The sequence below is a fragment of the Bufo bufo genome, chromosome 9 (assembly GCF_905171765.1).
Source record: "Bufo bufo chromosome 9, aBufBuf1.1, whole genome shotgun sequence".
Lineage (NCBI taxonomy): Eukaryota > Metazoa > Chordata > Amphibia > Anura > Bufonidae > Bufo > Bufo bufo.
Window position 1 is genome coordinate 72,476,995 of NC_053397.1, and position 27,353 is coordinate 72,504,347.

Here is a 27,353-nt window from a genome sequence, read left to right on the forward strand (position 1 = left end):
TTTCAGAAGCAATCGAATGTCCAGCAATAGTCCGTTAGTTTTCTGTGGATTGGACAAATCTATTTTAAAGATTATTATTAGCTGCTGCCACAGCCCCTCATCTAATCAGAAATCTACCAGTTGTTAGCAGTGTAAAGCTATAGGGGCGAACGACTAAAACAATCACAATAATGAGCAAACAGCAAAAATATTTAGCCATTGTGTATTTTGTCTTTTGAATGCCAACGACTCACTAAATCACTGCCTGCTGCTCATTTATAGGAACTATCTGCCTGTCTAATAGGACCCTTAGGGCTTTTTCATACGAGCGGATCCCGTGCGGGTAAGGCATCATACACACGACCGTTGTTTTGGTCCGCATCCGAGGCTCAGTTTTGGCGGCTCGGATGCGGACCCATTCACTTCAATGGGGCGGCAAAAGATGCGGACAGCACTCCGTGTGCTGTCTGCATCTGTTGCTCCGTTCCGTGGTCCGCAAAAAAAATAAAAAATAACATGTCCTATTCTTGTCCATGCTTTGCGGACAAGAATAGGCGGTTATATTAAAGGCTGTCCATGGCCGTTCCGCAAAATTGCGGAACGCACACGGACGCCATCCGTGTTTTGCGGACCGCAAAACACACAACGGCCGTGTGCATGAGGCCTAATCCGCGGCGTGGAAGAGAGCCAAACCCCGTTCCGGACAGCAGATTAACATGATTGATAATGCTCCTTGCCTCTCGGTGACCTTTTTACTACAAAAACACGGTGACAACTTTATCTAAGTTGAATCACATACACTTACAGTCTGTGTTGTCCATGGTCAGCACCTGTATCCACTGATATTTTATGTGTATACTCACACGCCCAGAGAATTGCAATACTTTGTTCCATTTCAAACATGAACCCATAGAAGTCTAAGGCTGGGTTCAGACCTGAGCGTTTTTATGAGCGTTTTTTGCAATAGTAAACGCGCGTTTGACGCGCGTTTGTGTGATTGACTGCAGTGTCCTATGGCCACAAACGCGCGTCAAAACGCCCCAAAGAAGCTCAAGAACTTGTTTGAGCGTAGGGCGTTTTTCAGCGCGTTCAAACGCGCGTCAAAACGCTCAAGTGAGAACCAGGGCCATAGGGAAGCATTGGTTTTCATCTGTTGAGCGTTTTACAGCGCGTTTGAACGCTCTGTAAAACGCTCAAGTGTGAACCCAGCCTAAGGCCTCTTTCACACTGGCGTTGTGGGAAAATGTGCGGGTGCGTTGCTTGGGATTGAAGTTCGGGCTTGGGATTGATGTTCTGTAGATTGTATTATTTTCCCTTATTACATGGTTATAAGGGAAAATAATAGCATTCTGAATACAGAATGCATAGTAAAATAGCGCTGGAGGGGTTAAAAAATAAATAAAAAATAATTTAACTCACCTTAATCCACTTGATCTCGCAGCCTGCATCTCCTTCTGTCTTCATCTTTGCTGTGTGCAGTAACAGGACCTGTGGTGACGTCACTCCGGTCATCACATGATCCATCACATGATCTTTTACCATGGTGATGGATCATGTGATGACCGGAGTGACGTCACCACAGGTCCTGTTGCTGCACACAGCAAAGATGAAGACAGAAGGAGATGCCGGCTGAACGATCAAGTGGATTAAGGCGAGTTAAATTTTTTAATTTTTTTTTAACCCCTCTAGCCCTATTGTACTATGCATTCTGTATTCAGAATGCTATTATTTTCCCTTATAACCATGTAATAAGGGAAAATAATAATGATCGGGTCTCCATCCCGATCGTCTCCAAGCAACCGTGCGTGAAAATCGCACCGCATCCGCACTTGCTTGCGGATGCTTACGACTTTCACGCAACCCCATTCATTTCTATGGGGCCTGCGTTACGTGAAAAACGCACAAAATAGAGCATGCTGCGATTTTCGCACAAGTGATGCGTGAAAATCACCGCTCATGTGAACAGCCCCATAGAAATGAATGGGTCGGTATTCAGTGCGGGTGCAATGCGTTCCGCGCAGAATTCTCTCCCGTGTGAAAGGGGCCTAAGGGTTCATGAAGACCACAGACAGAGCATTGATGCCATATATTTTCTGTCCATTTTTCACTGATTCATTGGATAGAAAAGTTCTAAAAACTTTGGAACACAATGGGTCCGCATCTGCTTGATACCAATGACACATGCACAAAAATGAAACGTGCATTACTGACAAATAACTTACTGCTTGCGAGCCACAGGTTAATGTTTGAGCGATTCCTGAATCTGAGGGCTTAAAAGTTCCAGTAATCCTATCTCCTCCTACCAATTGGGCTTCAAGAAGGAATCCTTTAAATGAGCCGGAGCCAGGGGATTTTTTGCTTATAGTCACTGAAATAAAAGAATTTAACAACTGGAGATCAGTTAGGGTCAATCATGGATGGAATATTTCTTAGGGTGGTTTCACATCACGTTTTTGTCAAACGTTTAACGTACAGAAAATATATATATATGTTAACGGAAGCCCCAAACAGATGCCATACTGTGGCATCCATTACCATAGTAGAGTTTTTTTTTTTTAACAATAGAAGCATACATTAACGTGTAAGGCTACTTTCACACTTGCGCTTTCCCTTTCCGCTATTGAGATCCGTCATAGGATCACTTCAGTTTTGTCCCCATTCATTGTCAATGAGGACAAAACCGTGCTGAAGAGAATGGAGAGCCCCAGAATGCATTCCGTTCCGTTTCATTGCGTTCCCATAGCGTCACAAAGGCGTTGCAAGCAGCGTTTTGGAGTGCGTCCTGGGATGCTGAGCAAGACGGATCCGGCATAACTCACAATGTAAGTCAGCGGAGACGAATCCGTTTTCTCTGATACAAAAGAAAACGGATCCGTCCCGGATTGACTTCCAATGGTTTTAGAGATGGATCTGTCGTCGCTATATATGTACATATTCTAAGAAAAATAATTGGTTCCTGCGTCACCGGATGCTGAAGTATTATGGCTCTGTCCTCCTCTAGAGACACCATATAGCAGCACATGGAGTGCACACAAGCTCTGCAGAGACTCCGTTTGCCACCGTGTACACGACGCCTGGGTTTGTGGGACTACATTGTCTTGTAGTTTTATGCAGAAAGGAGGATTGTTCCAGCACATCGTCGTCATCACTAGGCTTAACCTGTTCTATATAGACCTGCATTGTCTGTTTCACCTTAGTCCGCTCGTAAAGCAGCAGTTGTGTTGTGGTAACTGGTGCACGTGAGAGAACTGGTTTTATGGCAAGGTGAGGTACATAACCATGTGTCTCACCTGTACAGACTGTGGTACAGCTACGTGCACAAGCAGCCTAATGGGCTTTGCTCCCTAACCACCTCCCATATCTTTAAAAATAACCCGTGACAAATGCAAGTCTCCATTTTTCCCCTCCGGGTCCGATGCCCATTAACACTCAGACGCACACAGTACACCAGACCCAGCTGACTCCTAACATGGTGTCTTCAGTGTAATCTCACTCACATGACTGGATTTTTCTTCCACATCCAATCCGCATTTTTTTTCAGATCACTCATAGAGCCTTTCATTTAAAAAAAAAATGCGGCATGCACACGGCCAGTATCCGTATTTTGCAGATATGCGGTTTGTAGACCACAAAGTACATATGGTCCTGTGCACGTAGACTAAGGCGTCTTTCACACGGGCGAGTTTTCCGCGCGAGTGCAATGCATTCCTTCCCAGCAATCACCTTCTGGTCAGTGAAGGAGACCGCTGTATTTACATGCAGCGATCTCCTCCACAGTACAGGTAGCAGTGGTCGCTAATGCCATCGCTTGATCTATGATCTATTACCTGATGAACGATCGTTTCGCTTGTTCATCGAGTAATCGGCGACACCTTTGCACTGTCAGACAATCGCTAATAAAGGTTCCTATAAACGCTCATTAGTAATTATCTGGCGAACGCTTGGCCCGTGTAAAGGGCTCTTTAGTTCCGAATTAAATCAATTTGCTGTTGAAATCTCCAGGACTAGTTAATGACCAGTAAATAAGGGCCCGGCTCATGCAACGGCCAGAAGTGCATGCCACCATTTTTATTTTTCACTCCTGCAGAGATGTCCCATGGTTGTCTGCAAAACGGACAAGAATAGGCCGTTTGCAATCTTTTTGCAGGGCCGCAGAATGGACTTACAGATGCAGACAGCGGGATGGGTGTGCTGTCCGCATCTTTTGTGGCCCCACGGAGATTAACGGGTCCATGTGTGATCTGCAAAGAATGCAGATCAGATACGGACCAAAAGTACAGACATGTGTACGAGCCCTAAATAGGAAAAAAATAAAAAATAAAAGTTTGGTTGAAGGTTTATGTAGATCGCGCCATAGGTTGAATTGGTCCATGTACAAGTGGCATATTTGCTGTGGATTGTGCCACAATGCAGTACAGTGCAATACATGTGAATGGGCTTAACATGGATCAGTGACCACAGTCTTCATGCCATACAGGTCAGTGTCGCCAGTAATTAGCTGCAGATTACACGTCGGCACATCACTGCTGCAGGAAAATCAACAAATCCAGGGGGGAGTGTATCAGCTGAGAAATTGTCTCTTAATTTTAAGCCATTCTCATTAGCCTAATTGTTTACATTTTCTTTTTTACTAGCATTGATTTTTCAAATCCTTATAAGAAGCCTATGGAAAAAAGTATCAGAAAAAAAAAAACTCAGTACCTACAACATCCTGGAGGAGATTTATCAAACCGGTGTAAAGGAAAACTGGTTTAGTTGCCCAGAGAAACCAATCAGTTTTCACTTTTCATTTTTCAGAATTCTGAAAAATGAAAGGTGGGATCTGATTGGCTGCTATGGGCAACTAAGCCACTTTCTTGTGCACCAGTTTTGATAACCCCCCCCCCCCCCACACACACACACGTTTTGAACAAATGCCAGAAATCCAAAAATGCTAAGAAAAAAAAATAAAAATATATATATATATATATATTTATATATATATATTTGTAGTGCATTTTATTACAGAGCACAGTAAGACTGAGTTCACACTTCAGTTATTTGATCAGTTATTTCCATCAGTTATTGTGAGCCAAAACCTGTAGTGAAGCCTACTCAGAGATCAGTTATAATGGAAAGATATCCACCTGTGTTTCTGACCTGCACCTGGTTTTGTCTCACAATAACTGATAGAAATAACTGATCAAAAAATAACTGAAGTGTGAACTCAGCCTAAAAGTCAGCAGTAAAATAGCAGAATTATCAGTTTTTGGTCAACACCCAAAAAAATGTAATAAAAAAAATAATCATAAGGTTGCATATCCTAAAACGTATCGATAAAAACTATAGGTCGCCTTACAAATGAGCCCTTACCAAGCTCCACATGCAGAAAATAAATAAATAAATAATAAATTATATATATATATATATATATATCGTATATAATATGTTTAAAAAAAATACAATTTTATATATATATATATATATATATATATATATATAGAGATGAAAAAACGGACAGCACTCCAGGTAAAAGCTAGTGGTGTTTATTCACCCATGTGGATGGCAACGTTTCAGCTCATACAAGAGCCTTTTTCAAGGCTGAAAAAGGCTCTTGTATGAGCTGAAACGTTGCCATCCACATGGGTGAATAAACACCACTAGCTTTTACCTGGAGTGCTGTCCGTTTTTTCATCTCTAATTGACGGGGTAAGCTGCTACATCCCTGGACATAGCACCCTCCTTGTGTTTTTTCCAGTGCCGCCATTATTTTCTTTTATATATATATATTATTATCTTGGTGTCAGAACATGGAAGCACAACAAAAAAAAAACTTTTTCAGGCTTTTGCCCTTTTTTAGGGCAAAAAAAAATGACAGATTCGGAATGTTCGGAGCCATCTATATAATAAATGCTACAAATTATTCTGCTTAAGAATCTTAGAATCTCAGAGACCACTCAAGTGTCACTTTCATTATCTCTCCAGAGCTGGATCACATATGATATCAGGGATAGCCTTCCATGCTTAAATCCTTACCTGTAATAATATCCCCTGGAAGAAAAGTTGTATTAGACACAGTGATGATATACGGGGGCTCCGATGACTGAGGGACATTGTTCCCATGAGATGGAAGCATGCTGTCACAGGAGGCACTTATTTGTCCACTTGGGTATCCAAAAACCGTCACCAAACATCCAGCAAGGCAAAAGAGGAATGTTCTAAAATGCTCCATTTCTGCCTGTAGAGAAACATGGAAAATAAATGCCATAAGGCAGTATTCCTCAACAGTGATGGCCAGTTCGCATTGTTCGCCCGCGAACTGCCATCTTTTTTCACAAGTCCGGCGAGGCACAGGTAAGCCCTTACCTGTGCCTGTGCGCGAGCCGGTCTGAAAACAAGTGCGGTCACCGGGAGCAGGCAGTTCTGAGAACAGCCTGATGAAGGCCCCCGGTGGCTGTTCTCGGAACTGCCTGCTCCCGCTGACCGCACTTGTTTTCAGACCGGCTCGCGCACATGCACAGGTAAGGGCTCATGCCTTTTTTACGGCAGTCACTAAGAGGTTAATCTTCTATAGATTTTAGATTTAGTGTGTAGTGCAATCTGCAGGCAGCCTGGTATAGCGCAGGAGGAGCTGAGCAGATTGATATATAGTTTTATAGAAAAAGATTCTGTATAACTTGTTAAACCTCTTGTTCTGCATCAGAGCTGGCTGACAGCCAAGGTATGACTAAGCAAACAGGGAGGACTGTCAATCACTTCTGCTGTCTGCTGCCTGCAGATTAGACTGCACTTTAAGTCATTTAAATAATAATCAAAGGGGCTTTCAAAGTGGCAAATTAGCGTTAATTAATACCATGTTTGGTCTTTACATTTATAACATGTAGCCTAACATATGTTCATATAGGGCAGGCATAGCCACAGGATGCCATGCTTACAACGTGATATAACTTTACTTTACCGAGTAAGAAAGTGTAGTCTACTGTACTTTCCTATATAGATTATTTTCCTCCCATGCTGGCACTACTTGTATCACACATGGAGGATTGTACATACACCAGGTACTTCCACAGTATTGGTGTTACGCTGTCATAAGGTTTGAAAATATTACAAAAGTCACACGTAAAAATAAGAAACCCTATGGCACCATGATAAAACATAGGGGTACATGACACAGCTGTAGGTCAGCGTTTCCTTCCTGTCCCATACTGTCGTTTTAAAGCAAGCTCAGTATAGAATGAGTAATATTATGAATACAGTACATTTCAGATGATTCCCTCCAAATGGACAAAAAAATAAAAAATAAAAATGGATTCTGGTATGAATCAATTCTACCCGAATCAAAAATACACTGCTCAAAAAAATAAAGGGAACACTTAAACTACACAGTGTAACTCCAAGTCAATCACACTTCTGTGAAATCAAACTGTCCACTTAGGAAGCAACACTGAGTGACAATCAATTTCACATGCTGTTGTGCAAATGGGATAGACAACAGGTGGAAATTATAGGCAATTAGCAAGACACCCCCAATAAAGGAGTGGTTCTGCAGGTGGTGACGCCAGACCACTTCTCAGTTCCTATGCTTCCTGGCTGATGTTTTGGTCACTTTTGAATGCTGGCGGTGCTTTCACTCTAGTGGTAGCAAGAGACGGAGTCTACAACCCACACAAGTGGCTCAGGTAGTGCAGCTTATCCAGGATGGCACATCAATGCGAGCTGTGGCAAGAAGGTTTGCTGTGTCTGTCAGCGTAGTGTCCAGAGCATGGAGGCGCTACCAGGAGACAGGCCAGTACATCAGGAGACGTGGAGGAGGCCGTAGGAGGGCAGCAACCCAGCAGCAGGACCGCTACCTCCGCCTTTGTGCAAGGAGGAACAGGAGGAGCACTGCCAGAGCCCTGCAAAATGACCTCCAGCATGCCACAAATGTGCATGTGTCTGCTCAAACGGTCAGAAACAGATTCCATGAGGGTGACCCGACATCCACAGGTGGGGGTTGTGCTTACAGCCCAACACCGTGCAGGACGTTTGGCATTTGCCAGAGAACACCAAGATTGGCAAATTCGCCACTGGCGCCCTGTGCTCTTCACAGATGAAAGCAGGTTCACACTGAGCACATGTGACAGACGTGACAGAGTCTGGAGACGCTGTGGAGAACGTTCTGCTGCCTGCAACATCCTCCAGCATGACCGGTTTGGCATTGGGTCAGTAATGGTGTGGGGTGGCATTTCTTTGGAGGGCCGCACAGCCCTTCATGTGCTTGCCAGAGGTAGCCTGACTGCCATTAGGTAACGAGATGAGATCCTCAGACCCCTTGTGAGACCATATGCTGGTGCGGTTGGCCCTGGGTTCCTCCTAATGCAAGACAATGCTAGACCTCATGTGGCTGGAGTGTGTCAGCAGTTCCTGCAAGACGAAGGCATTGATGCTATGGACTGGCCCGCCCGTTCCCCAGACCTGAATCCAAGTGAGGACATCTGGGACATCATGTCTCGCTCTATCCACCAACGTCACGTTGCACCACAGACTGTCCAGGAGTTGGCAGATGCTTTAGTCCAGGTCTGGGAGGAGATCCCTCAGGAGACCTTTCGCCACCTCATCAGGAGCATGCACAGGCGTTGTAGGGAGGTCATACAGGCACGTGGAGGCCACACACACTACTGAGCCTCATTTTGACTTGTTTTAAGGACATTACATCAAAGTTGGATCAGCCTGTAGTGTGTTTTTCCACTTTAATTTTGAGTGTGACTCCAAATCCAGACCTCCATGGGTTGAAAAATTTGATTTCCATTTTTTTATTTTTGTGTGATTTTGTTGTCAGCACATTCAACTATGTAAAGAACAAAGTATTTCACAAAAATGTTTAATTAACTCAGATCTAGGATGTGTTATTTTTGTGTTCCCTTTATTTTTTTGAGCAGTGTACTTTGGTTGGAAATTCTCTCCCTCAAATTTAAATTTGCCTCAATTTTTACTCCCTCATATAGCGCTAACATTCCACAGCGCTTTATAGACCTATAAGTTCCCTATCAGTATGTTTGGAGGACCCAGAGGAAACACCTGCAAACTCCATGCTGCAAGGAAAGAGCGGTAACTGGTGACCCACCGTGCTGAACAAATTCTAATCTGAATTTTTTATTCTTAGGAACTGATTTATTGATCTCTACTAAGCAGCAATTTTTTTATCCCCTTAGTGATTGCCGATAAAAAGGTGTGTTAGTGGTCACTAAGGGGTTAAATGGATTCCATTAGGCCTCTTTCACACGGGCGTTGCGGGAAAATGTGCGGGTGCGTAGCGGGAACACGCACAATTTTTCAGCGCGAGTGCAAAACATTGTAATGCGTTTTGCACTCGCGTGAGAAAAATCGCGCATGTTTGGTACCCAAACCCGAACTTCTTGACAGAAGTTCGGGCTTGGGATCGGTGTTCTGTAGATTGTATTATTTTCCCTTATAACATGGTTATAAGGGAAAATAATAGCATTCTGAATCCAGAATGCATAGTAAAATAGCGCTAGAGGGGTTAAAAAAAAAATATATATAATTTAACTCACCTTAATCCACTTGATCGCGGAGCCCGGCATCTCTTCTGTCTTCATCTTCGCCGTGTGGAGGAACAGGACCTGTGGTGACGTCACTCTGGTCATCACATGGTCCATCACATGATCTTTTACCATGGTGATGGATCATGTGATGGACCATGTGATGACCAGAGTGACATCATTACAGGTCCTGTTGCTCCAAACAGCTAAGATGAAGACAGAAGGAGATGCCGGCTGCGCGAGCAAGTCAATTAAGGGGAGTTAAATTATTTTTTTATTTTTTTTAACCCCTCCAGCGCTATTTTAGTATGCATTCTGTATTCAGAATGCTATTATTTTCCCTTATAACCATGTTATAAGGGGAAATAATAATGATCGGGTCTCCATCCCGATCGTATTCTAGCAACTGTGCGTGAAAATCGCACCGCATCCGCACTTGCTTGCGGATGCTTGCGATTTTCACGCAACCTCATTCATTTCTATGGGGCCTCCGTTACGTGAAAAACGCACAAAGAGAAGCATGCTGCGATTTTCACGCAACGCACAAGTGATGCGTGAAAATCACTGCTTGTGTGCACAGCTCCATAGAAATGAATGGGTCAGGATTCAGTGCGGGTGCAATGCGTTCAACTCACGCATCGCATCCGCGCGGAATACTCGCCCGTTGAAAGGGGCCTTAGCCACATATACCTACAACGTGGCATTGCAGCCTTGCATCAGAGGAATATGTCAGGGAATCCTCCTGATATATACGTGTAAGTGTAACTGACTTTTCCGTTTGTATTTAATGTAGTGTAGGGACAGAGACTGTGCAAACCTAGCCACATAGAATATCTTTGTATATATCTTGCTCTTACTGTAATGTTTACTATGTTAAATGCATTGCTTTTCTGTGCCTCTTCCCCTCCCCTTTTTCTGTCCCATTGTTTCCCCAGCAGGGTGTTGTCTCAGGGACACTAGGAGACCAGTAATCTAGCTGCTCTGTCCCCCCTCAATCTCCCATCAGCCCTTGCTATTGTCTGGCCCCACCCTTCCTTGTACCATAGTCATCTATGTGCCCTATTGTATATAAATGAGGCTGTTGGGGGGTTTAAAGTAGGTGTGCTATGTCTAAATAAAGTTAGTTGACTCCCAAGCTATGTGTCGTCTAGTTCTTGGGAAAAAGAGATTATTGTAAGGCTGGGTTCACACGAGCGTGTCCGGATTAGGTCCGGAGGCGTCCCGGTGTATTTCGGAAAACCCACGAGATTAGGTACGCAATTGTCAGTTTTGACTGCGATTGCGTTCCAATGTTCAGTTTTTATCGCGTGGGTGCAATGTGTTTCGCACTCGAGTGATAAAAAACCGACTGTGGTACCCAGACCCGAACTTCTTCACAGAAGTTCAGGTTTGGGTTAGTTGTAGAGTAGATTTTATTATTTTCCCTTATAACATGGTTATAAGGGAAAATAATAGCATTATGAAAACAGAATGCTTAGTAGGTGATCAATTGAGGGTTAAAAAAATAATAATAATTAACTCACCTTCTCCTCTTGATCGCGTAGTTCCCGGTCTCTTCTTTACTTCTTTAATGATGAACCACCGGCTAGGAACTGTGGTGACGTCAGATCACATGCTCCAATCACATGGTCCATCACCACGGTGATGGACCATGTGATTGGAGCATGTGATCTGACGTCACCACAAGTCCTTTAGCCCACAGCTCATCATTAAAGAAGTAAAGAAGAGACCGGGAACTACGCGATCAAGAGGAGAAGGTGAGTTAATTATTATTTTTTTTTTAACCCTCAATTGATCACCTACTAAGCATTCTGTATTCAGAATGCTATTATTTTCCCTTATAACCATGTTATAAGGGAAAATAATACAGTGAATAGACTGTCACCTAGCAACCATGCGTGAAAATCGCACCACATCCGCACTTGCTTGCGATTTTCACGCAACCCCATTCACTTCTATGGGGCCTGCATTGCGTAAAAACTCAGAATATAGAGCATGCTGCGATTTTCACGCAACGCACAAGTGATGCGTGAAAATCACCGCTCATCTGAACAGCCCCATTGAAATGAATGGGTCAGGATTCAGTGTGGGTGCAATACGTTCACCTACCGCATTGCGCCCGCGTGAGCGCAGCCTAAGGCTACCTGGATTATTGTATGCTGTTCCTGTCTACCAGCGGAGTTATTGTGGATTATACGGCCTCTCCGCAACAGAGATGTTAAACATTTTTGTAATTGATGTACTTTATTAGGGAAATATGTTTCTTTGTTTTAGAAATCAGGGTAGAGTCTTCTCACCAAAGCTTGAATTGAGAATTGCTAAGGAGAGTCTGTCTTAGGCCTCTTGCACACGGCTGTTGTGGGTCCATTCCGTGCATTGGGGACTGCAACTTGCTATAAGGGAAAATAATACAATCTACAGAACACCGATCCCAAGCCCGAACTTCTGTGAAGAAGTTCAGGTTTGGGTACCAAACACGCGCGATTTTTCTCACGCGAGTGCAAAACGCATTACAATGTTTTGCACTCGCGCGGAAAAATCGCGCATGTTCCCGCAACGCACCCGCACCTTTTCCCGCAACGCCCGTGTGAACTCAGCCTAACACTTGCATTGTTGCTTTCCGGTATTGAGATCCGGCAGAGGATCTCAACACCGGAATAAAAGGTTTACGTTTAGTCCTCACGCATTCTGACTGAAAAGAGTTCAGCAAGCTGCGGTTTTGTGTCCGGTCATAAAAACGGAAAAAAAAATATTGCATCTGTCACTGAAAACAATGTAAGTCAAAGGTGACGGATCTGAGTCTAAAAAAAAAAACGGATCCGTCACCCATTGACTTTCAATGTATTTAGTGACAGATACGTTTTTTTTTCCCATTTTGATTTCACACAACTGCATCCTAATAGAACAGATTCATCCTGATGTGCAAAACCATAACGGATCCGTTTAATTCCGGATCCTCTGCCGGATTTCAATACTGATATTAACAATGCAAGTGTGAAAGAAATCTAGTTACACCCTGCTTTCTAGTACAAAGAAGCATTTTTCTGTTAGAAAGAATATTACAAAAATGTTAATTATCCCTGTACCTACTACACTCTATTAAAAATTAACAGAAATAACTGTAACACTTTTACAAATCATAAACTAAACACATTGGCAACAGTTCATCTTTCCTCTTCCTACTACTCTGTTGTAACAGTTTGATACATTGTATCAATGTTGATAAAAATGTATAAACACTAATGTTTAGGGACTATTAGGATCCGCAGAGGTTTTCAGCTTCTAGCTATAAACAAGACCAAACGTAGATCTTAGAAATTAAATACAAATGTGTATAAAAAAAGTTACATCATTTTCATTATAAGTTTTTCCCCTGCCCTACTGTATATCATTGAATCGATTCCTTCCTCTTCCCCATCATTGTTTCTCCTGTACAAACCTTGCCCATTATTCCCTCTGCTTGAAGGTTACTTGTGTCTAAATATCTTTCACATTCTAAAGCCTCTGACAGTAACAGACAGTTAGCGACCTCAGAACACTTACCTTTGATAATTGTCCTATCTGCAAATACACTACCAGGTCCAGTACATTCAGTAGGTACAGGGGATAGGAGATGTAACCTAATACAGTCTGAAACTATGGGAGGATCAGCCCCAGGTGTTGTAGACAGGAGAGACAGAAGGTGCTGGCTCATATTCTCCACCTCTCAGGGAGTGGTGTATGGAAATGAAGCTGCCCTTAATGACAACATCCACAGCTTACCTCATTTAAATGTCCATGGGAGGTCACATGAACAATACTTATAGATCATGAAGCAACATTTGTTAGGGATTGTGCATTGTAGCCATTGACCCTGAAGGTACTTCACTTGGCACTCATTCTTCTGAGCTTTTCAGGAATGTCGTTTCGATGTGCAGTACAAGAAGTTTCTGAAGTTAGAAGACATCTGCATTATAGAAGACTGCACTGCCCTCTATTCTCTGCTTTGTGAAAGACTCCAAGGGCTTCTGTCAGCAGTTTTGTACCTATGAAACTGTCTGACCTGTTACATGTGCGCTTGGCAGCTGAAGGCATCTGTGTTGGTCTCATGTTGATATGTGCCCGCATTGCTGAGAATAAAATATGTTTTAATATATGTAAATGATCCTCTAGGAGCAACGGGGGCATTACCACGGCCGTCCCAGTGCCGCAGGCTACGTGTCTACCCGCTATGCATGAGAGCGTACAGAGCCAAGTGTTTGTTTGTGTTTTGCTTCTAAATACCACTCTGTGCTCCTGATGACTAAGTTGCACAATATAGCAACTAAGAAACACGTCGAGCAGAATAGACTTAGATACCTAGAGTGATGCAGAGGCTAATACCCCAATGATAGGAAGCAATACTACATTGTAGCCAGCCTTTATGAGTAGGTGTACTGAGGGCAGCAGCTCAGGGTTCAGTGATGGAGTCCAACCCTGTAAATTTGTTGTGTGTTGGAGCACAGTGTGTGGGGGGTCTAGTTGAGCGTTTACCGCCATATATACACCCCGCTGATCTCCAGACACACAGTCTGCTCCCTGTGTGTGTACACAGTCCTAGGATCTGGTTTGAGTAGATGACACAATCCTCATACCTAGTGTTAGGCCTCATGCACACGACCGTTTTTTTTTGCGGTCCGCAAAACGGATTTCCGTTGTTCCGTGATCCGTGACCGTTTTTTCTTCCGTGGGTCTTCCTTGATTTTTGGAGGATCCACGGACATGAAAAGTGAAAAAAAAAACTAAGTCAAGTTTGCATTGAAAATTATAGGAAAAACGGACACGGATCACGGACGCGGATGACTATCTTGTGTGCATCCGTGATTTTTCACGGACCCATTGACTTGAATGGGTCCGTGAACCGTTGTCCGTGAAAAAAATAGGACAGGTCATATTTTTTTCACGGACTGGAAAAATGGATCACGGACGCGGAAGCCAAACGGTGCATCTTCCGATTTTTCCACGGACCCATTGAAAGTCAAAGGGTCCGCGAAAAATAACGGAAAACGGAACAACGGCCGCGGATGCACACAACGGTCGTGTGCATGAGGCCTTAGTGTGATCCCGGACGGCTCATAGATAAATAAACTATATACTTACGTTGAATTGCCCACATTTTAATTATCAGAATAAAAGTTATATTTTAGCGACAGTCAAACATTGCCATTACACCTAGAGGCTCTGCTCTCTCTGCTACTGCGGCACCCTCGGCAGTCACCGAGAGAGCAGAGCCTCTAGGTGTTAGAACAAACCCCGTTGCTCCTAGAGGATCATTTGCACATATTAAAAATAAATTTTTCTCAGCACTGCGGGCACATATGAACATGGGACCAACACAGATGCCTTCAGCTGCCAAGCGCACATGTAACAGGTCAGCCAGTGTCATAGGTACAAATCTGCTGATAGAAGCCCTTGGAGTCTTTCACAAAGCAGAGAATAGAGGGCAGTGCAGTCTTCTATAATGCAGATGTCTTCTAACTTCAGAAACTTCTTGTACTGCACATCGAAACGACATGTCTGTAAGTCGTTCTAAATCTTGAGCATGTATGGAATTTTTGAAACTTAAAAGGGGTTCTCTAGGATTTACATATTGATGACCTATCCTCAGGATTGGTCATCAATATGAGATCAATGGGGGTCCAACTCTTGGCAGTAGATGCAAGGTCTGGCAGAGACACACAGGATTCAAAATCATTATAACGCTGTGCGGTCCTGTGAAAGGAGCAGTGTCCATAATGTGAAGTCAAGTCGCGCTCCATGCAGAATGTGTTTTCTGCAATGGACAGTCAGAAATTACCCTTAGAGGGGTAGTCCGGTCAGAGAAAGTTATCTCCCATCCTATGAATCCTAGGGGATAACTAGTAGAGGTCCTACCGCCAAGACCCGCACGATCACCATAATGGGGGCCCCATACGCTGTGGAGCCCCCTGAAATGGACGGAGTATCTGGTCGAAAATGTGTGCCGCAGTTCCATTCAGATAGCAGAGTAGAGTTCTTAGCCATCGCTGGCGCTCCCATAGAAATGAGTGGTGATGTGCATTTCCGACTAGCCGCTAAGCCATTTTAGGGGGATCCACAGGGTAAGGGGCCCCCGTTTTCATGACTGGTGGGGGTCCCTGTGGTAGGACCCTTACTGATCTAATAGTTCTTCCCTAATCTGTGGATAACTCTCTCTTATAGTTCATGCACACAAACGTATTTTTTGTCCCCATCTGATCCATATTCTGCGCGGGTTGGCAAAAAATATATGTCCATTCTGCGGCCCTGCAAAAATAAAATCCACATTACGGTCTAGGATAGGACTGTTCTATTATGGCGCAGAATGCACATTTACCGGTATCCGCGTTTTGAGGCTCTGCAATTTGCGGACCGCAAAAACAGCTATAGCCACATACATGAGCCCTAATTGAAATACTGGTAATCATGTTAGGACCTAAACCCCTCTCTCCCCCCCCATCCCTACTAGCCGTGCTACTACTCCCATCCCTACCTACTAAAGAAATATATTCAATATGTCATTATATAGATCTTACCCTTGCATTGAAAAGGGTTAAATCCGCACCAAGAATTGACATGCTGCAGATTTCAAAATCCGCACTGCAGGTCAGTTTTCACACAGAACAAAAAGTATACGTGAGATCGCTGCGGTTTTTCAGAGCGTAATGTCATTTTAACAGTTCCCCCCCCCCCAAAAAAAAAACGCATTGTTTTACATTTTTATGTTCTTTTATACTCTTTTGATGCAATAAAGAGTTCTGCATTTTACTTTGGAGTCTGAAGACCCGTAATTTGCCCCAAGGTAGCAACTGCTATCCTCAGGACAGGTCATCAATATCAGATCGGCAGAGCCTGACTGCCGGTGTAGCGTTACATTACCCTACCTCGTGAGATTTCCCTACCTCCTGACTTCCTGTCGCATCCGAGATGACGTATGGGGGCGTGCCTTAGGTTTCACCATCTGCGCATGCGCAAAAGGACAGTATAGGGAAAATCTCACTGCCGATTTCAGCAGCACACCGGGACACTGCGCATGCGTCGGGGAGCCGAGGTAGGGAAATATTACGGCCCAGTGCGCAAGCGCGGTTGGCCTTTTGCGCATGCGCAGATAGTAAAAACGAAGGCACGCCTCCATACGTCATCTCCGATGCGACAGGAAGTCAGGAGGTAGGGAAATCTCACGAGGTAGGGTAATGTAACGCTACACCGGCACCCCACCCAGCCAATCAAATATTTGAGGAGGCCATGGCACTTCTTTGATTGCTGATGGTCCAGTGTAAATTGTCAACTATGATTGAACAATGTAATGTGAAAATAAATCCTTTTATATAAAAAGTCCAATTCATGTATAACATTATTGAGCTGTGATATGCAAATGATAACCCTCTGTTCCTTCTTCTCCAGGATGTGTAAAGATTTCAAGAACTGAGTTCAGGAAGCTGAGGTAACAACATGGGTGGATTCCGGCCGTTGACTCTACAGGAAGAAATCCAGGTTGGCTGGTCAGCTTATGTTCGATTTTCCTCCAGGGCCCAGTCTGTTCCTGCACTGCTCTCTGCTTCTGATCAGACATAGCTGTTTTCTCTTCATCTATGATTCGCTATCAGGTCCCTGATGCCTCAGTCCAGCATCACATGAGCAGCTGGAATTAGTACTAATTCAACCTGCTGGAAGGACAAAGTAATTATATCCACTCTATATTCTTATAAATAAACCAAGAGTAGGGATGAGCAAACCCGAACTGCAAAGTATGGGTTCGTACCGAACGTAGCGAGTCCTGGACCCGAACCCGGACTTTTTCACTTTTTCAGTGTTCGGGTGATTTTATTATTTTCCCTTATAACATGGTGATAGCGGAAAATAATAGCATTCTTAGGCTGGGTTCAGACGGGCGTTGTGGGTGACGTGCGGGAAAAGATGCGGGCGCAAATTTTCCCCGCGAGTGCAAAGCGTTCTAATGCATTTTGCACGCGCGTGAGAAAAATCGGCATGTTTGGTACCCAAACCCGAACCTGGACTTCTTCACAGAAGTTCGGGTTTGGGTTAGGTGTTGTGTAGATTTTATTATTCTCCCTTATAACAACGCACCCGCATCTTTTCCCGCACGTCACCCGCAACGCCCGTGTGATCCCAGCCTTGCTAATTCCTCCTCACCTGCAGCCAGCTCTGCTGTTCACTTCCTGGTTTCAATATGAAGAGGAAATATAGTGGCTCACCCGTTTTCATTTCTGGATCTAGGTGCACTGTTATCAGACTACCCCACGGTCTATAAGTAAAAAATTGTGTTTAAAAGCGTTAACAGACACTTAATCACCGGGAACTGTACCGAAAACCAGTATTTTATTATACCAAGTGTAAACAAATCAATACAAGCAATAAAAATATCTAAAAAAATATACAAAAAAGATAAATAAATTGGTAAATATTTACATAAAATTAAGAGTTTAAAAACAAGTACACGTCACAAATTGTGTGTTATTCTATGTCAGTCTGAGTTCACATCACTGTTTAACTTTCCGTTCTTCTGATCCGTCAGAAGAAGAGAGAGAGAGAGAAAAAAAACAACTGGATCCTGTATGCTCTCTATTCAGAATGCATTAGGATAAAACAGTTTTTTTCCAGCATTGAGCTCCTGTGACGGAACTCAATACCGGAAAACAAAAACGCTAGTGTGAAAGTACCCTTAGGGCGAGTTCACACGAACGTGTGTGACCCTTGCCCGTGAATGCACGATCGCAGGCCGTAGGTCAGCCGCATCGGATCGCGGACCTATTCACTTTAATTGGTCTGCAATCCGCCCGTTCCGCAAAAAGTTAGGACATGTTCTATCTTTTTGCGGAACGGAAGTACGGGACGAAACCCCACGGAAGCACTCCGTAGTGCAGGCATGGCCAACCTGAGGCTCTCCAGCTGTTGTAAAACTACAACTCCCACCATGCCCTGCTGTAGGCTGATAGCTGTAGATAGCCTGGGCATGCTGGGAGTTGTAGTTTTGCAACAGCTGGAGAGCCTCAGGTTGGCCATGCCTGCCGTAGTGCTTCCGAGGGTCCCGTTCCGTGTGGCCGTTCCACAATTCCGGAAGTGAATGGGTCCGCATCTGTGATGCGGAATGCACACGGAACTGTGGCCGTTTATTGCGGCCCGCAATTTGCGGGCCGCAATACGGCCACGGATCACACAAGTTCGTGTGAACTTGCCTCTTTTGCATAGGATTGCATAGGATCAGTTTTTTTTACAGGATCCAATAAAAAAACGGATCCTGTTGCATCAGTTGTCATCTGTTTGAGCCATTTCTATCTGAGATCCGTTTTATTGACGCAGAAAAAAGTCCTGCATGCAGTACTTTTGTTTCCGTCTAAAAAACGGATCTCAGACGGAAATAGCTCAAACGGATGACAACTGATGCAACAGGATCCGTTTTTTTACTGGATCCTGTAAAAAAACGGATCTTATGCAATCCTATGCATAAAGCCTCATGCACACAACAGTATTTTTTCACGGTCCGCAAAACGGGGTTCCGTTGTTCAGTGATCCGTGTCCATTTTTGTTTCCGTGTGTCTTCCTTGATTTTTGGAGGATCACCAGACATAAAGGAAAGTGAAAAAAAATCTAAGTCAAGTTTGCCTTGCAAATGATAGGAAAAAAAACGGACACAGATCACGGACGCGGATGACAATCTTGTGTGCATCCGTGTTTTTTCACGGACCATTGACTTGAATGGGTCCGCGAACCGTTGTCCGTGAAAAAAATAGGACAGGTCATATTTTATTTTATGGACTGGAAACACGGATCACGGACGCGGATGACAAACTGTGCATGTTCCGAATTTTCCACAGACCCATTGAAAGTCAATGGGTCCGCAAAATATCACAGAAAATGGAACAACGGACACGGGACACAACAACGGTCGTGTGCATGAGGCCTAAGGGTACTTTCACACTAGTGTTTTTGTTTTCCGGTATTGAGTTCCGTCACAGGAGATCAATACTGGAAAAAAACTGATCAGTTTTATCCTAATGCAATCTGAATGGAGAGGAATCCGTTCAGGATGCATCAGTTCAGTCCCTCTTACGATTTTTGGATGGAGAAAATACAGCAGCATGCTGCAGTTTTCTTTCCGGCCAAAAATACTGAACACTTGCCGGAATGCCGGATCCGGCATTAATTTACATTGAAGTGTATTAGTGCCGGATCCGGCATTAAGTGTTTCTGGCAAAACGGATCCGGCCTTCCGGTATTCGCATGCGCAGACTTTGAAAATGAAAAAAAAATTATTACCGGATCCGTTTTTCGGGATGACACCGGAGAGACGGATCCAGTATTTCAATGCATTTGTCAGACGGATCCGCATCCGGATCCGTCTGACAAATGCCATTAGTTTGTGTCCGGAACGGCCTGCCGGAATCCTCTGCCGCAGGTGTGAAAGTACCCTAAACTGATGCAACAGGATCTGTTTTTTGGATGGATCAGAAGAACGGAAAGCTAAACTGTGATGTGGATGCACCCTTAGGCCTCTTGCACACAAACGTGTTCGCCCCGTGGTCGTGCTGTGGGCCGCAAAATGCAGGCCGCAATGCACGAACACCGTCCGTGGAGCAGCCGCAGCGGATCGTGGACCCATTCACTTTAATGGGTTTGCGATCCGGCCGTTCCGCAAAAAGATAGGACATGTTCTATCTTTTTGCGGAACGGAAGTGCGGGACGAAACCCCATGGAAGCTAGTTTGATCCAGATATTATTAATCAATGTTCATGATTCAAACTGTATATATATTATTTTTCTTTTCAGGTGTAAATAATGATATAATTAAGAGCTTAAACAGTTGTTTTCGCTATGCTTTGCCAGCCTCTATCTAGCACAGTCTGGCAGTCAGTTTGCATCTGACTGAGTAACATAAAAGGTTGTTTTTTTACTTGTTTTTAAACTCTTATTTTTATGTAAATATTTACCAATTTATTTATTTTTTATATATTTTATTACATATTTTTATTGTTTGTATTGATTTGTTTACACTTGGTATAATAAAATACTGGTTTTCGGTACAGTTCCCGGTGATTGAGTGCCTGTTAACACTTTTAAACACTTCCTGGTTTCCTGCTTCTAAGGCCTCTTGCACACGACCGTATGCCCTCCGAGACTTACGGTCCGTCCCGAAGCCGCATTGATCGTGCGCACAGGAGTACACAGCATCATAGATTACAATGATGCTGCGCACGTCGGGCCGCCCGAGGGCTAATGCCCTGCACTCATATGATCTTATGAGTGCGGGACAATAGCCCCGCGGGCGGCCCAACGTGCACAGCATCATTGTAATCTATGATGCTGGGTGTTCCCGTGCGCACGATCAATGCCGCTCCGAGACATATGGCCCGCTCACAGACTGTATGTCTCGGAGGGCATACGGTCGTGTGCAAGACGCCTAAGGCTGGGATGGCTTAGGCAGTTTGAGTGAAGGCCTGCCACTCCTCTTTATGACATCGCACTGAGAACTCAGTCCTTGCGTGCTCGTTCATGTGGATAGTATTCCCACTGCAAAGTGTCCTCCCCCAGTGTCCATGAACTCCATAGCATCCTCCTCCAGCCTCCCTCCACTGCATAGTGTCCTGCATCAGCGTGATGAATGAATTAGTACACCTGCCACGTACATAGGCTTTTAGTCCTCCCGGTCCTCAGGATTAATGCGATGACCTGGCCTCCACAGTCACCGGACCTGAACCCAATCGAGATGGTTTGGGGTGAGCTGGACCGCAGAGTGAAGGCAAAAGGGCCAACAAGTGCTAAGCATCTCTGGGAACTCCTTCAAGACCATTTCAGGTGACTACCTCTTGAAGCTCATCAAGAGAATGCCAAGAGTGCGCAAAGCAGTAATCAAGGCAAAAGGTGGCTACTTTGAAGAACCTAGAATATGACATATTTTCAGTTGTTTCACACTTTTGTGTTATGTATATAATTCCACATGTGTTAATTCATAGTTTTGATGCCTTCAGTGTGAATCTACAATTTTCATAGTCATGAAAATAAAGAAAACTCTTTGAATGAGAAGGTGTGTCCAAACTTTTGGTCTGTACTGTATATACAGTATATATAAGAAAAATTGGACTACACTCCTGTAGACTTTCCAAATGGCCAGTGAAGAAACTTTATTTACCCATAAAGTGGCAAAGTAGCTCTTTGCCACTTTATGGGTGAATAAAGTTTCTTCACTGACCATTTGGAAAGTCTACAGGAGTGCAGTCCAATTTTTCTTTTTATATTTGTGGGTAAGCACCTATTGCCACACTTGGGCTCTGCACCCGTTCCCTTCTCCCTTTTTTCTGGATGGTGCTGCTGGTGGTTTTTTCTTTTGTGTGAATATATATATATATATATATATATATATATACACACTCACCTAATATACACTCACCTAAAGAATTATTAGGAACACCTGTTCTATTTCTCATTAATGCAATTATCTAGTCAACCAATCACATGGCAGTTGCTTCAATGAATTTAGGGGTGTGATCCTGGTCAAGACAATCTCCTGAACTCCAAACTGAATGTCAGAATGGGAAAGAAAGGTGATTTAAGCAATTTTGAGCGTGGCATGGTTGTTGGTGCCAGACGGGCCGGTCTGAGTATTTCACAATCTGCTCAGTTACTGGGATTTTCATGCACAACCATTTCTAGGGTTTACAAAGAATGGTGTGAAAAGGGGAAAACATCCAGTATGCGGCAATCCTGTGGGCAAAAATGCCTTGTGGATGCTAGAGGTCAGAGGAGAATGGGCCGACTGATTCAAGCTGATAGAAGAGCAACGTTGACTGAAATAACCACTCGTTACAACCGAGGTATGCAGCAAAGCATTTTTAAAGCCACAACACGCACAACCTTGAGGCGGATGGGCTACAACAGCAGAAGACCCCACCGGATACCACTCATCTCCACTACAAATAGGAAAAAGAGGCTACAATTTGCACGAGCTCACCAAAATTGGACTGTTGAAGACTGGAAAAATGTTGCCTGGTCTGATGAGTCTCAATTTCTGTTGAGACATTCAAATGGTAGAGTCCGAATTTGGCGTAAACATAATGAGAACATGTATCCATCCTCTGATGGCTACTTCCAGCAGGATAATGCACCATGTCACAAAGCATTGGTTTCTTGAACATGACAATGAGTTCACTGTACTAAAATGGCCCCCACAGTCACCAGATCTCAGCCCAATAGAGCATCTTTGGGATGTAGTGGAACGGGAGCTTCGTGCCCTGGATGTGCATCCCTCAAATCTCCATCAACTGCAAGATGCTATCCTATCAATATGGGCCAACATTTCTAAAGAATGCTATCAGCACCTTGTTGAATCAATGCCATGTAGAATTAAGGCAGTTTTGAAGGCAAAAGGGGGTCCAACACCGTATTAGTATAGTGTTCCTAATAATTCTTTAGGTGAGTGTATATGTTAAAGCAGCCCTAAATTAGGGCATTTTAGATACACTCTGGTGTTCCAGATCAATGTACCCCCCCAGGGGTTAATATCCACGCGTGGCTGAGAGACTGAACACTGACACAGAAGTTGGTCAAAGCAATCTCTAACTTTATTTAAATCAGGTAAGCCGTATTATACATCTTCAGAAGAGGGTAGTCCTCACTGAGGCTTAAACATTGTTTCATTGGTCAAAAAGGAAGAAAAGATAAGAGAGAGGAGATAACACCCTGGCATCTGCGCAGTGAATACCACTTTGGAATGTGAACTAATGTAAACATCTCGTTACCATCGCCATTTTGTAATGGCGTTTATCCTATCAATAATACTGCATACGTCATATGTGACACTTCAAAGAGGTGCTTCTCTATAGGCAGTGAATAATATATATATCATCAAGCCATATGATTGGCTTACGCATCTCCACCACACTCTATGGGACACCTGCAAAAAGATGAGAAATTAGACACTGCCCGCAGCACTCCCCCCCCCCCCTCTCTTCTACAGTCTTGAAACAAAGAGAGGGGTGGGAGGCACTTGGAGAAGAAAAAGTTTAACTCATTACAGTCCTAGATATACAAAATATAGAATAAAATTCACACATCTTTAACAGTCCCCCCTTGAATTTCATTCTCTCCCTAAACCTAACCATCTGTCCCAATGCTCCGCCTCCTTTTCACCAGCTTCCACGACAAGCGATACCTAGCGAACAGCCTTCCCGTGACACTGGACTTGAGCACGGGGAAGTCAGATGATCTTTCCCTAACCGGCGTTGACATTATATGGGGGGGACTGGAGGTTATCAGTGCTTCTGATTTTCTGGATCGATGTTTTCATACAATTTTTCATATTCTTTTGAGTCATGATCAACAGTCACACAAGGGAAAACCAGTCTCAACACTTCCTTGAAATCAATCCAATTATGCTTTTCTTTGAGCTTCACTGTGCTTGTGGTCAACAACACTCGGAATGGACCATCAAACCAGGGTTTTAGGACTTTTCTAACGTGTCTTTTTCTACCACCCAATCTCCAGACACAAGTGGGTGGGTTCCTGATACTTTATCAAAACCTGGAAGTGAAGCAAAAACTCGAAAATGTACTTTAGTCAAATGCTTGTACAAAACTGATCACATAATCTGTCAGACAACCATGTTGCATCTGAAGCTGCTGTGGGAAATAAATCCCATCCTAGGGGCTGACCCAAAAAGGACCTTATAGGGACAAAGGCCTGTCTCACGGTTAGGCGTATACCTTACTAAAAGAGGGCTACCAGCAGGCACTCTGTTAGGGCTTTTGAATCTTTAACTTAGTGTCCCGTTCAGTTCCTTTTCCCTACTCTACTGCTGCTTTGTGGATGGTACGAAGCATGTAAGGCCTGTCCTACACCCAAAACCTTCATCATCTCCTGCATCACTTCACCTGTGAAGTGAACACCTGTGTCACTTTCAATGATCTAAGGTACCCCATACCTGCACACAACTTCGGCCATAATCTTTTTTACTTCTTTGGGTACGGTTTTGGCCATCCTGAAAACAAGTCACATATCAATACATACTCATACATGCCCACCTTGTGTAGTTGAAGGTAGCCTGTAAACGGTGAAACAGATACAAAAAGCAAGACGTGTTTCTTGGGTACCTTAACCACCTTGCCCACGTTGTTGTGGGCACAACCGTTTATCCTTGAGTATGTCTGACTGTTACAGTGCTGAACCCTGGGGCGTACCATATGCTATGTACTAAATCACACATAGCAGTTTTTGTCTGGTGCGTCACTCCATGGGTTGCCTGTGCCATCGTGGATTAGAGGGACCTGGGAAGGCAAAGTTTCCCTTCTTATTTGTAGTCCCCCCTTTCCCATCCACCAGTCCCTTTCCTCCTTCCCCATCTGGTTCTGTAAGGTCTTAAGAACTTTCGGGAGACAGGAGGAGTTATTTCAGGGACCTGAACTGTGGCCACTTAAGACAGGGGTCTGTTTAGGTAATTTGGCAGCCATTTTTGCCGCCTGATCTGCCGTGGCTTTGCCCTTTGCCTCCTCTGCATCTGTTTACAGTGGCCTTTCGTTGCTATCATCACCTCTCATGTTAGTGACAAGAGGGCTTCCATCAGAGACCTCACTGCTTCCCCATTTTCAATGGGTTTACCTGAAGCGATCAAGTAGTCTCTGGCTTTCCATAGGGGCCCATAGTCATGGGCTATCCCAAAAGCACACCTGGAATCAGTGTAAATGTTGGCTGTTTTTCCATCTGCATATCTGCAAGCCATCTTCAGAGTCTTTTAGCTCCACTTCTTGAGCAGACATGTGTGGTAGTTCACGTTTAATCACCACTGCCCAACTTGTGTAGTACCTGCCATCCTGGCCAGACCTCGATCCATCCACACAGAGCACATGATCTAGATTACCTAATGGCTGATTTACCAAATCCCACTACCTCTTGCGACATCATCTGCAAACAGTCAGGAGCCTCTTCCTTTGAATTTGGAAGAAAAGTTTAAAGTGCGGTGCCCTAACTCTTCCCTCCCCCCTTGGTCCAGAGGCAACAGGGTGGCTGGGTCCAAAGTATTACACCTTTGGAGAGCAACATTGTCAGGCAACAAAATGGAACACAGCATTCTCAAATAACGGGCAACAAAACAATCATTTGGATTGTACGTTCATGAGGATAGATGTAATATCACCATAACTTTGTGGTTCAGAGCCATCTCAGAGCTTTCATCAAGCACAGCTAGTACAACTACTACAGCTCTGATGCAGAAAGGGGCACCTCTGGCCACGGGAACAAGTCTGGCTGAATAATATGCTACGGGGCATTACTGCTGGCCATGCAGTTGGGTGAGGACAGCTGAGTCATGGCCACTCACTTCATAACAATACAATCTAAATGTAATAATCTGATAGTACATTGTGGGGGAACACAAAATTGCCAGTTCTAGGCATAAAAAGCATCTACCACCTCATCTGTGAGGCGGTAGGGACTAAAGGACAAATCAATCACAGTGGAGTGAGCAGGGGTAATGGGAACCTGAGCCAACAAGGTGTGTGTATTGGGCACGATGTGGGTGTTAGAAACTGTGACTTCATTAACGGCATGTAGGTCATGTACCATCCAACGGTGAGTGGTTTTGCTTTTTTCAGCTTCTGGGAGTACTGATACAAACATGGACCAGGGAATTTTATCACTAATGGCCAACAAACAAAGTTCCTGGTCGTTGAGGGCACCTGTAAGCTTCACAGTGCCGTCCTCCTGATATGAGATACCAGCATGTACTTTTGCAAGCAAATCTGCACCTAGGAGGCAACAAAGGGCGTTACCACTGACCAGCAAATGGGCAAGCGCATCTTGGTTAGGGGCAAATCTAATATGGATGGTTTCTGTTGAAAAGGAGCGTACTACTTTCCCATCCACTTCTACCCAAAGACTGGTGTGCTTAGAGAGTAAATCAGGGGAGGCAATGTTTGCTCTGCACAACTGTCTTGGCTGCTCCAGTATCAATCAAAAAGGGACTACTTCTTTATCACCCAGAGTAAGGGATATCATTGGGCCAGACTGAATCTGCTTAAAATGTTTAAAAGTAGAGCCGATACTGGATTTCCTGTTTCCTAATCTTGATCTAACTCCCCCCCCCCCCCTCCCTGTCTTTGTGTTCTCCTTATGACAACAAAACATGGGTGTCTGTGGGGACGGACAGTGATCCGGGCATGGTCAACATAGAATACAATCCTCTCGTGTGGTGTGGACGAGGAGTACCACACACAGCACAACACTCTCTCTTCTGGGATCCGGGTCCCACAGACTCTGCAGGCCCATCACAGGGTGGCAGACTTACTTTTTCCTCACTTCAATGAGGCGTTTGACATCAGGGCTGTAGCAATGCCAAAGGAACACTACCTATGGTTGGCACCACTGAACCACCCAATGCCGCTTGATGTTACTTTGCATTTTGGCTTACAGAAGTATCCAACTTTCCCTATCGCAGAATTAATAGACTGGAAAACAAAACAGAACTTCTCATCTTCCATGGGAGTGTCTTATAAATAGGGGATGGGCACAAGGGATGTCGTTGTCTGTAACGTCCACCCCTATCCTCCTCCCTCCGCTCTGAGTCATCTAAGTCCACCCCTTTCAGTCGGACGCTGTGGTCCCCCTTTTGTTTGTCAGTAATGTGGCAGCTATCCATCAGAACAGAGCTCTGATGTGAAGCACAACACTTAACATGTAACACGTAACTTCAAACATTGAAACAAACAGATCTGACAATACAGACATGAACACACAAAGGGCCCATAAAAACTTTTCATTAACTTCGATATAAAAAAAATGTACAGCTTGATCAATGCTGTTGGCACCAATAAAAACCCCAAAACTTCCAAGAAA

At 44.1% G+C, this 27,353-nt stretch overlaps 1 protein-coding gene across 2 annotated transcripts in view; it reads right to left on the reverse strand.

Moving 5' to 3' along the window:
- The window catches only part of LOC120978911 (putative ferric-chelate reductase 1), a 102,375-nt gene extending 89,171 nt beyond the window's left edge, over positions 1–13,204 (reverse strand). For both annotated transcript variants that reach the window (XR_005774205.1, XM_040407335.1), the window contains exons 1-3: positions 13,041–13,204; positions 5,995–6,196; positions 2,202–2,347 (exon numbers count right to left, since the gene is read on the reverse strand). Coding sequence is in view for 1 of the 2 variants with exons in the window: in XM_040407335.1 (XP_040263269.1) it covers positions 2,202–2,347; positions 5,995–6,190 (342 nt within the window). In the remaining variant the exon portion in view is untranslated. The remainder of the gene's footprint in view (positions 1–2,201; positions 2,348–5,994; positions 6,197–13,040) is intronic.
- Between the last annotated feature and the right edge of the window lie 14,149 nt (positions 13,205–27,353).